Source organism: Hesperophylax consimilis, chromosome 2 (genome assembly GCF_061612785.1).
Source record: "Hesperophylax consimilis isolate HC1 chromosome 2, BYU_Hcon_1.0, whole genome shotgun sequence".
Classification (NCBI taxonomy): domain Eukaryota; kingdom Metazoa; phylum Arthropoda; class Insecta; order Trichoptera; family Limnephilidae; genus Hesperophylax; species Hesperophylax consimilis.
This window is the reverse complement of record NC_142837.1, coordinates 14,461,944-14,474,700: the sequence shown is the minus strand read 5'-3', so window position 1 is coordinate 14,474,700 and position 12,757 is coordinate 14,461,944. Positions and strand designations below refer to the sequence as shown.

Here is a 12,757-nt window from a genome sequence, read left to right as displayed (position 1 = left end):
ATATTATTGAAGCGTATTATTTGAAAACCTGCATTTCAAACTGTAAAAATGTTGTTTTGCATGTTGACGTTGATGTCAAACGAACGCCTGTGGAAGACACTATAAATATCTCAGTAAGACAAAAATATATTGTCAATTAATTTTTACAACACCTAATAACTTAAAATTACAATTACCGAGTCTCAACTGAAATCTGTATTCGCTTCTGATCCTCCATCACGGCACGATCATTTTAAAGATTACAACTATGTGGAACGAATTATTTACTGGCACTACATTAACTGAGCCAGACGCATCTCTCATCATTACAATAGTGGGGCATATCCGTGTGCCGGCCCTTACAATCAAATGACCATGCCGCCGCTGAATTCCTGCTGGCTACTAACTGAACCACCGCTGTTGATCATCTATAGGCTGGCCAATTTTCGCAGCCGCCGATTGCTGGTCACTGATGCTGACAACCCAAAAGCTGGCCAATTCCTCCTGGCTACCGACTGAACTAGCCACTGATGCTGACAACTTTAAGGCTGGCCAATTCCTACTGCTGGCCACGGCTGTTTATAACCTAAAGGCTGACCAATTCCTGCTGCTGCCGACTGCTGGTCACTAACAACCTAGAAGGTAGCCAATTCCTCCTAGCTACTGACTGAATAAGCCACTAAAGCTGACAACCTAGAGGCTATCCAATTCCTGCTGCTGCCAACTGCTGGTCACTGATGCTGACAACCTAGAGGCTGACCAATTCCTGCTGGCTACTGAATGAACTAGCCACTGATGTTGACAACCTAAAGACTAGCTAATTCCTTCTTCTAGCCACCGCTGCTGCCGATTGATGGTCATTGATGCTGACAACCTAGAGGCTATCCAATTCCTCCTGGCTACCAACTGCTGGTCACTGATGTTGACAACCTAGAGGCTGACCAATTCCTGCTGGCTACTGAATGAACTAGCCACTGATGTTGAAAACCTAAAGACTAGCTTATTCCTTCTTCTAGCCACCGCTGTTGATCACTTAAAGGCTGGCCAATTCCTGCTGCTGCCGATTGATGGTCATTGATGCTGACAACCTAGAGGCTATCCAATTCCTCCTGGCTACCAACATAATGAGCCACTGATGCTGATAACCTAAAAGGTTGGCCAATTCCTGATGCTGGCAGCCGCTGTTGATCACCTAAATGCTGACCAACTCCTGCTGCTGCTGATTGCTGTTCACTGATGTTCACAACATAGAGGCTGGCGAATTCCTCCTTGCTACCGACTGAACTAGCCACTGATGCTTAAAACCTAAAGGCTGGCCAATTCCTGCTGGCTATCTACTAAACTGGCCACTGCTGCAGCAGTTGCTTGCGCCGTATGCTGTATCGTATGACGCGCTGATGCACAATGTGCTCCAATCTGAAATCATCGCTGAAAGCATTCCGATTTTCTCAGTATCTATCTGTGTATTAAAACCCAGTTGTATTGAAATACATATAACTATTTTTTGTGAGTTGGGTTGGCTGTGAGAAATAGGAAGTACCTATAAGCTACACCCCTTTGTACGTTCTGTATACCATTACAATATATGTAATTAAAATGCGAATTTTGATTTGAATCGTCATTCTTTTATGATGGCTTGTATAGAACACCCCACGGTGTTTTACTTAAATCATTACCCAGGTTAAGGACTGATGTATGCCGGTGCTTATTATTAACAGTATTTTCTTGTCAGGCAAACACGTCCCGTACAATAAAGCAGGTATTTTTAGTTTATTTTTATGTTGACGAACACATTTTCTATAACGATTTATAATCAATTTACCACCTAAACCACATGACCGTTTTTAACCGGCCAATGTTGTCCCCAACGTTGGCCCGAACGTTGGCCTTAACGTTGGAGACGGCGTTTACACGTTAGCGAGTTGGCTCCAACATTGGCGCAATGCATTGGACTAACGTGAACTGGGCTTTAAATTCAATAAATAGTAATGTCATAAAATTTTATAAAACTTACGTGAGGCCTCAGTGTCGGCATGAATTTTTTAGATTTCTTCTTAAGGTCATTCACAGCATTCGTAATGATTTCCAAATCTTCTTTTGCCATGTTAAAGTTCATGAAGTCAAAGATGCCATCTGCGATGCAGTCCGTCTCGAAGGGAATTTCATTAAGTTCAGCATTGGCCGTGAATCGATCAAATTCCTCCATGACCCGCGTCATATTCTGAGAAGAACTTATGTTTCCCCTGTCACGAAATGAAAGGTTATTGATTTAGGGAATTTCTCTTGGTCTACATAATAGGGAGGTACATAGAAACTTAAATAAATAATAATCCCTTTGAATTACATAACATTTATGGCATTTCGTTAAGAGGGACGGCTCAGCGTTTTGTTTACACAAGACTCAAAACTGGATTTGAGACCCAAATACAGAGTTAAATATAATAATAATTTAAATAATCGAAAGGTAAAGCAAATATCTAGAACAACGTGTTATTATATTGATTTGTTTATTAAATTATGAAAAAGAGGCCATAAAAATTACGAATACTTATAGTTTTACAGGCAACTTTGGCATTTTTTGGGACTATATTACTTGCGGCACATTCCAAAGTGAAAGATACTCTCAGTATCGCCTTGGTGTTAGACCGACTTTCATATAAGCTTTCTTTTGCGATAAAAGGAGTAAGCGAATCAAATTCCCCTGCAGGCGGAAACAAATACCTATATTTAGAAATTCCGTAGAGTTTCATGTTCATTGTAGATATTTATGAACCTACACAATGAAATTCTTTTAATGAAAAAATGTTAAATTAAAAAAGTCTTCGTGAGTCTCTTTGTTCAGTTTTTAATGAGGTCGTGATGGCAATGATGCAGTCTGGAGACATTCAACCAATCAATGTATTGGAAAATATTTCTCTTTCTTTGATTGTTGAAAATCATAAAGTCAACGACAATCATAATCAATATAATCATTGCTTTACATTCTGCAATATAATTTCAATATTGAAAATGAATAAAATTGTTTGCTTATTTGCATAAAACGATGTTTTACCTGCAAAAATGCACACCGAGGACCCAGTACGGTGGGATATCAGGAACGCCGATATGATTAACGAACTGATCCGTCACTTCTGCAGGAGATGGTCCAAAGAAGAAGTTGACTCCGATCTGATTACCAGCAAAACTCTTCACTTCCACCACTTTAGATTCCGTCATGTTGACTTCTATGGGCCCGTTTTGTTCCAGATATACTCCATGAAAAGATCCATTTCTTTGACTCATGAAGAAAGGATAAGAATGCCCGTTACCTTCAGCACTGTAAACCAACTTCGGTTTCATCATTAAATTTCCAACTCCATACAAATTTTCATCGGCGATGTAATAATTCCATTCCCAAAGATTATCACCGGCAACAAGAGGACCCCGCGAAGTCGATAGCAGTGGTTTTGTCAAGTTTCTCTCATTTGAAAACACTTCCACGAATATCTCTGGATAAAAGATCTTGTAGTAATAACTCTTATTTGCCGATATTATATCGCCTGTGTCAGTTATTTCTACTTTGGTAGTATCGTAAACAGTAAACTTTAAATGTTTCACTGATACTTCGTTGAAGTGGAGTTTGACTGATTTTATATTTGGACTGGATCCGTATGGAACGTTTTTTATTCTCGGGGTCAAGATTTTGCTTTCATCCCACTTGGTTTTTGACAAGTAGGAGAATCTTGACGGTACATAGTGGAAGCAAAAATTATTTTCTTCATCATAACAGCAATCTAAGGAGCAGTTTTTGATGGGAACGTTATCTCTAACACTGCACGGCACTCTGTGTTCCCGGCTGTGAGAGCAGATGCCCGTGGAGTAGCCATCGTTGTATACAGCCCTCAAGTAGACATCTTCGTAGAGGAATAAGAAGACAAGTACTGGCGCCAGCAGACTGGCTAACATCATCACAATGACTACCTTGAGGGGTTTGTTGAGCATCAGCCGGTGGTACCATGGCACGTCTGGAAATACAGAAAAAAAATTAAGTTGATTGACCGTGTTAGTAAATAAACTTTTTCTTCCCATTCGATAATATTTGGTAATTTTATGACCCAGAATTATTTCATCCTCTCATTGAAAAGTCCCATGAGTCCCCAAAGATATGGAACCGGGAACGTTATGACCTGTGTGGTAACTATATACATAGTTATATTTTTAATGGATTCCTTGTGCGAATTTACATTTAAATTTCCCTTTAAAAAAACGTAAACCTAAGCCATAAAAAACGTTTATAATTAAAAAACAACGGTCTATTTATAAACAATGAAAAACTTGACTGCTACCACGATGCTTGTATGGTTTAAACCAGTCCTTACCATACCAAAATTGATCCGGTGTTTGTGAATCTCATAGTAATTCGGAATGTGATGGGCTACATTTTAAACGAATTTGATTTGAAAAATACTTCATTGGATATGAAAATATCTCATGTTATTACATAATGTGGTGTTCGCAATTTGAAATAAATAAAACAACATAGTGACAGAGGGAGAGGGAGAGATGCAAAACAAACTATGCTTGGTGGTTTTTACAGTGGTACATGGCGGGGTCGCCCGCCGCCCCACACTGAAAAAACTTACTGATATAAAATCCTGTTAATTTATTAAAAACCTCGTTAATTTATTCGTTTTCCCGTTAAAAAAAGGACCGCAAGAGACCACAGTTCTTAAAAAAGTATCAGTTAAAAGCGAATGTTTTATGAGGACGGCGATTCATACAAATATTGTTATTGATATTTACATACTGATATTGTCGCATTCCGTCGTGGTATTACGAAAAGAACACGTGTTCTCGATATATTCTGAATGGCTAATATTTTTTCAGGAAAATGGCTATCCTTGCGATGCTATGCTCTGTTATCATTTTTTTCGCAGGATTATTTTTCTCCGTGCATATTCATCCGAGCTATGCATTTTTTATTTTTTTTATTTTTTTATTTTATTATTTAAAAAAAAAAAAAAAAAGCGATGTTAATAATTCTAGGGAAGCAACCTTTGATCAGTGTCTATTTTGCCATAGGTAGACTCTCTGTACCTGTGCGTAATCCCAAAGCCAACATCGGAAACCGCACTTTTTTATATTAAGTGGCTACAGAAGATGGTACAAGAAAAAAAGTCTTTTTAAAAATTATCCAGATGCATTATATAAAAATAACAAAACATAGTCAAATAAGTTTTTGTAATCGTGTCAAAATATAACAAGAAGTAAATCATAAAGCGAAATAATAGAATGAAAACATAAAATTTTACAAGAAAAATATATTGTGGAAAAACATAACGTTAATCTTTGTTAGGTTGCAACATTTTATCTATATTCTTCCTTCCCTTATCTAGAATCCATGTATTAATACTATAATAATATAATTCGGAGCACTCCTTTCATCCATTCTGTAGGAAAAACCCCTCTTTGCAAGCATGTATCCATGACTTGGAAGAGTTCCTCCTTGGCATGAATCCAGACATTCTTCACTATTATGCTGTTAAGTCTGTCAAATCCTGGTGCCTTCTTGGGACCTAAGATTTGATTTATAATGAATTTATATGAATCTCTTGAATGGACAAAAATGTGCCACTGGTTTAGTACCTTTTGGTTTAGTACCTTTTTACCATTTCGCTTGAGTTCCGTCTCATTTACACTGGCCTTAAATTGTATATCGCCATCTCATTTGAATTTCCTAATCATAGTGAAACAAAGTTTTTAATAGAAATATAGGCCTAAATCGGGCTTATATTTGGATAACGAAACACGCACACCAGGAACTTCTTGTATTATTCTTTATCCTATGTTTACGATTAACTACGTATTTAGTCAAGCATTAAAACATGCTCTCGAATTTTTGAAAAAACAAAATATTGTTTTCGTCTAAAAGAGAATGCGGAAATGCATGTTCGAAAAATGTTTTTTAAAAACATATTTTCATTTCGTAAATATTTCTAAACGTAATAAATCATTATTGGGTTTGAAAGAATTCATTCCAGGAAGAAAACATTGTTAGAGCTTTATAAATTGAAAGAATTTACATTTCAGTAGATTTAAAAGTAAAATAAATATTTTTATAGCTTCTCGTAAAAAACAAAACTTGCACAAAAGGTTCCATTCAGGAACAATCAAATTTTTTTTAACAAACACGCGGATGACTTGGAGCTGCTGTCAACAATCAGACGACTTGTTCTTCTAGTTAAAAAAATCAGTCATTGTCGTAATCAAACACAACAACGAGACACTACATATTCCATCAATCAGTTTAGAAGGAAATGTGTTGCTTAAGGGTTAAACGGGTTAAAAGAAAACTGAAAAGTAGACAAAGAGGGATTTAAAAACCAAATCCGTCGTAATATTAATAAAATATGTTATTTCCTATTGCACCCGCGCAAAATGCTCTTACCCTAGGTACATATAAATATATTTCTTAAAAAAAAACTTACGTTTAGAGTTGTCATCGTAGCTAGTAGGGGACATAGGTCGGTCATCGTTGTCCTGTTCCTCAGAACTTGCGTGCCTCAACATTTCTGTAAGAAAAAAAAAGAAATCTTCCTTCATTCATATTTACCAATAACACATCGGCATGTTATTGGTAAAACAGTTATCCGATCTAAAATCTCGAATGTTTCTAGAGGGACCTTACCATTAAAATATTTTATGTAATACGGTTTACAAGATTTATAAAACGTTTTTCAATTATAAAATTAGCGGTATAAATCAAATTTAATTTTTGTATTTAATGAATTTTCTATGGCGATGAATTCGTAACTTCCCGAAGGATCCCTCTAGAAACATTTTAGTAATACGTTCATTACAAATAATTAAAATATATCGATTTTCTAGGCCTGCTAGGGCAAAGTCAAAAGTAGGTACGGTCAACTTTGACTTTGCGTAATCGCCAAGCCCCCTCGCCGAGTATTGTTTTTATGTCTTGTTTTTTACTTATTGTTTTGCTATGGCAAATTCAACACCAGGTCTTTTTATTTTTGTTCACGTCTGCTTCACTTAAAGCCCAGCATACCGTCTTTCGAATTGTAAACGGGCAACGCTTACCTCTATTAGTTTTCACAAGTTTGTATAGGGTTACAATTATTGAAAACAACCAGTGAGCTCAACTCTGTACTGGACACCTACGCCAGTGACATTGATTGTAAAATGCCGGTTTCCTCTCGGGGGTACCTAGTGTAAGGATTTGCAATGAAACACAACTTCGCGAATGTCATCGGACAACTGACTGGTTGGGCCAGTTGTTTGCGTATTTATTGGGTTCGACTTTAGCAATTTCTACACGTGTTAATGTGGAGCAATTATTCTTATATCTAAACAGAAATATTATAAGGCATCATAGCGCTGAGAATTAATTAATAAGGTCCCACAGTTTGTCGTGCGAGTAATTCATCCTTGAACTGGCGATATGACACGTGTACGGTGCTTTAAATTATTAGCAAGATGATTCATCGTGCGAAATAAGACTTAAAGATTCGGCATTGTTAAATGTGTAATATCAGAATATTCATTTTCTTAATTATTTAATAATTATTAGGTACATCGATCTACTGTCCGGTACACCCCCAACGTGAAAAAGTAGTTTTCACCAAATAGTCTCCTCGGACAGCAAGGTATCTTATTCGGGGGTTAAACACGATAGTTTTCATGGAAGGCGTGTTGCTGTCTTCTAGGGGTAGGTATTTTTTGAAGTTTCTGTCGTTGCTATGTTGCGAAAAAGTCGATTAAAAATCCATATTTTCTTCACGGTATCGAATGATCGTTAAAGTAATGGTCCTAAATATTTCAGAAGAATGAATAAATATATCTCTTGTTAACGGGCGATCTTCAGGCTCTCTCACTTATGTGACCCACATGTCAAGTGTTTAAATGTGTGGTATTTGTTTATAATAAACCAATCTTTCATTTGTAGTTCAAGATCGTGAATCAGTGTTATTGTTATTACTGTATCTCTTATGTGACTCTTCTTTAATTTAGTTAATCTGAACCTCATCTGGCTCCTTGTTATTTATTCCAATCTTTTTTTCAATTACGCCTTGTGTAGTTTTATTCCTCGGCTCAGAGGATGAAGATAGCAGCTTGTACAGCAACAACCTTTTTCTTAAATGATTTCCACTCTCCTGCCATTTGGATTGCTCCAGCGGTAGATTTGTAAGGGAAGTACAGGAAAACACAAGGACTATAAGTATTTGCAGTAGCGTCGGATAATTCACTTTTTCCATTTGGCGTGCCAATAAACTTCGATTTCGACATATTATATGTGCACGGTTCTTCCAGGTGATTCTCCCCCGGCTGAAAAAACTTTTTCTGGGATTCTGTTTTCATTTGCACCTGGAGAAATATTTCTTACATGTTTGCAACAATGGCAATTCTTTGTCCCGTATCCAGGAACCGAGTTGATTCTCTTCATTGGAGCGCCGTGATGGACGCAACAAAAACATTATTTTTTCGTGTAACAAAGCTGTCACCATTATCTAGTTCGATTAATATTATTTTTGGATATACTTCTTATGCCGCTAGTGTTCCAATTTCACATACATTAATTTGCTGATAAGTGTCACTCGGCAGATTCATAAATTTCACATTTTTCACAGATTTCACAATTTTTACAAATCTTGAATCTTCCTCGTGAATGGTGTTTCCGGGGCACCATACGCCTCCAGATGATAGTGCAGCATAATTAATTTCACTTTCCATCAGCGCCATATTATGTGGCTGGTTGTCGACCCCTTCCGTTGTGAGTCAGTTCCTTTTCGCTTAAATTACTTAGTGACAGTGTGTTTTCAAAATATTCTTCATTTTTATGAAGCTGCCACACAAAGGTTAACGGTAGCTGTGGCATTTCTATCACAGTCGTGGAATCCTCTGACGGATTCTGAGGCGAGAACGGTGTCTCCAGTATATCCTCAAAAAGTAAAGTGAGGGTGGTCTTCCAACCACCAGTTGCACTCTGTGCATTTTCATTTTCTTCACTTTTACGAAGCTGTCGCACAGAGGTTAACGATAGCTGTGGTTTTTCTATCACAGCCGGGGAATCCTTTGGCAGATCCTGACGTGAGATCGGTGTCTCCGGTATATCCTCAGGCAGTAGTGTGAAGGTGGACTTCCAGCCACCCTGACGAGTTGCACCGTGTGCATTTTCATTTTCTTCATTTTTATGAAGCTTCAGCTCAGAGGTTGACGGTAACTTTGGAACGTCTATCACAGCCGTGGATCCATCTGGCGTAATCTGCTGAGGTGAGAACAAAGTCTGCAGGTTATATTCAGCCAATATTGTGAGGGTGGACTTCCGGCCACCCTAGAAAGCTGCAATCAGTGCATCCAAATGCCGTGCAGTCTTCTCTTCTTGTAGACGTTGTAGGCGTCTAACTTCTTCTAGTTGACGTTGTAAGCACTAATCCTCTTCTAATTGGCGTTGTAAGCGCCAATTTTCCTCCTGTAGTGGTCTAACTGTTTCCCAAGTAGATTTGCCGTGGTTTTCGTGCGCCGACACTAATCTTCTCCTGGAGGCAGGTGCTTCGGCGCCTTTCCAGGAGCGCAGTGGTGGTGTACACTCTTTTTCTCGGCTCTGGAAGTACCGAGTCTCTTTATGTTGACGTTGTAAGCCAAAATCCTCTTCTAATTGGCGTTGAAAGCGCCAATCCTCTTTTAATTGACGTTCTAAGCGCCAATTCTCCTCCCGCAATGCTCTTACTGTTTCCCAAGTAGAGCGTGAGTTGTCGCTATCGTCGGGTGCCGGCACTAATCCTCTCCTGGAAGCAGGTGCTTCGGCGCCTTTCCAAGAGTACAGTGACGTTGTCATGTTTCCTGATTTCCATAAATGTACTGGACTGTAAAATGCCGGTTTCCTCTCCGGGGTACCTTGGGCAAGATTTGCAAAGAAACACAACTTGCGAATGTCGTCGGACAACTGAGTGGTTGGGCCAGTTGTTTGCGTATTTGTTGGGTTTGACTTCAACAATTTCTACACGTGTTAATGTGGAGCAATTATTCTTATATCTAAACAGAAATATTATAAGGCGTGTTATAATCCCAGCTTTAGCTATAAATCTAACGCCATAAGCGTCAACCTTTTGTGCATTCATGCGTTTCCAAACAAACGCATTATTTTATAAAAATAAATTAACTAAACTCATAATCGAATTCCACACGACTCATTTTTGTGCCTAGTACTTAAATCTACGATAATTCCCACGAATCCGGGATACGAGATTTACTAATTAAACATGAACAAACTGTTCCACCACGTTCACTCTTAATTACAACGAAGTACAGTCTACACGCTGTCTTTCCGTTATTATTGACATTGTTTTAATTATAATTACAAGTTAATTATTATATTTTACTTTAAATAAAGTTATTTTATCTAAAACTTCACAAGTTATCATTATTCTACGGAAAACTTCCATAACACCTCAAGACATTGATAATCTACATCGGCAAACTGCAATTATCACTATTGCAGATACTGTCTCCTGATCTCCATACATCTAAAAACTCACCTACTTGAAGAAACATTTTGACCATTGCTCGCAGTGCAAGAGTTAATATTATTTTACTGCCTCCTCAACCGAGGGTCGTAGCAAAAGTCATAGCGCCGAAAATTAATTACTAAGGTCCCACAGTTTGTCGTGCGAGTAATTCATCCTTAATCAGGCGATATGACACGTGTACGGTGCTTAACATTCTTAGCAAGATGACTCATCGTGCGAGATAAGCCTCAAGGATTCGGCATCGTAAAATGTGTGATATCAGAATATTCATTTTCTTAATTATTTAATAATTATTAGGTACATCTATCTGCTTTGCGGTACCAGACTCTATGTGACATGTAAACAAAAATTGCCATGCATTTAACGGCTACACGTATTAAGAGTTGATGAGCAGCGGCCATGATTAGTTATTTGGCACTTGATAAATTAACTTTTATCTCAGTGGACGAATACTAGCAATGTGGATTTTGACCTGTGAGATATAATATTAAATTGAAATGTAACTCATATATGTATATATTATACTTTTTATCAAATAAATTTATATTAAAAAATTTCATTTTTAATGATATTACGCTTATGACGTTAAAATCATTTTTTTGAATCTAAATGAATTAAGGTTTTTCTTGTAAGGTGATCAATATAATACGTAATCTTATATATTATAAAATATAATTTCGTACATTTTTTCAAATTATTTACCTGTACATTATGTATAATTACCTATTATGAAGATAATGTATAACACGAAGATAATTTATCAAACGGATTTGAACCCTAGGTACGACAAAACAAACAGTTCAGTTTGATGGGCTATTTAACTAACTTACATAAATGGGGTTTATTTTATTGGCTTATTATGATTTGATCGCGACACATATTACATTCAAACAATATTTTTGACAATCTTTGCCCTGACTTTACAATAAGGTTTCCAAATCCGTAACCAAAAGGAGAATGATTAGAAATGTATTGCAATTGGTTAGTAAAAAAGAAAATTTCGACGTCGCGTCTTTCTTCTACTCCTTCTACTGTAACATTTTTGTCCAATCTAGAAAAACAGCATCAAAAGTGGAGAAATATTAAATGAAAATATAAAGATTAAAAGAAATTTAAATGCCAATAAAGAGAGATTATTGAGTTGGCCGAAGATAGATTTTTTATATGAAGCAGAAACTTTCTTAATTAAAAGATTCATGTTTTACAACATGAGTCTTTTCAAGACCCAGTTTCATTCCTTCCTTTCCTCAAAAATACCCTCGACATAGCATCCTTAAAAATGACACAGGCGCTGAAGAAAGATGGAATTTCTTCAGGGAATCCTGTTTGGTGTTACGTAAAAAAAACATCATCATCATTCAATGACCAATTCAAAACGAATTTACTGGGTTTTTTCAGTTATCAATGCATTAATTATATCTTCAAATGTACACATTTTTCAATAAATAAAGTATGTGTAGCTATAAAATTGTGAGAAAGGTTTTAGAGTCTGCTTTGACTTCCGTAGTATATGAGACAGAGACAGAAGATGAGGGAGATAGAAGCACCTATATAACCCAGTGTAGTAGGTAATTAGAGTCTCTCTGTTCACAGCTCAAGTAAGATACTATATATACTCTGTAAAATACTCGTTGTTACAATATAACATTATTATAATCCAAGCCGTGTACCTTAAATTATAAATATCTCAGAATCTCGGGTGAAGATTAATAAAAATGACTAGAATAAGTTTAATAAATTGTTTATACAGAGTTGATCTTTAGCGATAATTTCTTATACTGAGGTTTGTTTGTTGATTTATACAGAGTTGTCTCTTAGCGATAATTTCTAATACTAAGGTTTGTTTAATTAAAAAAAATATATATATTTAAGTAAAAATTGAATTCTACTATTTGTTTTTTAAAGTATGCGTGAAAGTTACATTTAATAAAATATATTATGAATGTAAAAAATAACTGCGTAATTTATTAAATAATAATCTCTTTATATATTTAGAATGATCAGCTAAAGAAGACTAAGGGAAAGCTCGTTATACACAATTACAGACATTTGGTTTTTATTTCAATTTTCACATTAATTATATACAATATTATATAAATCAATAAGAATAATGGGAATCCACTAAGGCGCAGCCTGAGCGTGGGTATAATGTGTAATTTATTATATTATTGTACCTAGAAATAAACAATCTACGGGCATATAAAACAAAAACAAGGTTACATTTTCTCTAAGCGGTTTGTATAAAAAGTGTTTGC

General features: G+C 36.4%; 1 protein-coding gene and 1 long non-coding RNA gene across 2 annotated transcripts in view; both read right to left on the bottom strand.

Moving 5' to 3' along the window:
• Nucleotides 1-12,757, bottom strand: part of LOC149425718 (uncharacterized) — a 301,264-nt gene that overhangs the window by 81,812 nt on the left and 206,695 nt on the right. The window lies entirely within an intron of this gene.
• Nucleotides 1-12,757, bottom strand: part of LOC149425719 (lysosomal alpha-glucosidase-like) — a 100,102-nt gene that overhangs the window by 79,154 nt on the left and 8,191 nt on the right. Inside the window, exons 2-4 of the mRNA XM_089644577.1 lie at nt 6,447-6,530; nt 3,032-3,983; nt 1,994-2,222 (exon numbers count right to left, since the gene is read on the bottom strand). Of these exons, the coding sequence (XP_089500703.1) occupies nt 1,994-2,222; nt 3,032-3,983; nt 6,447-6,528 (1,263 nt within the window). The 5' untranslated portion in view covers nt 6,529-6,530. The remainder of the gene's footprint in view (nt 1-1,993; nt 2,223-3,031; nt 3,984-6,446; nt 6,531-12,757) is intronic.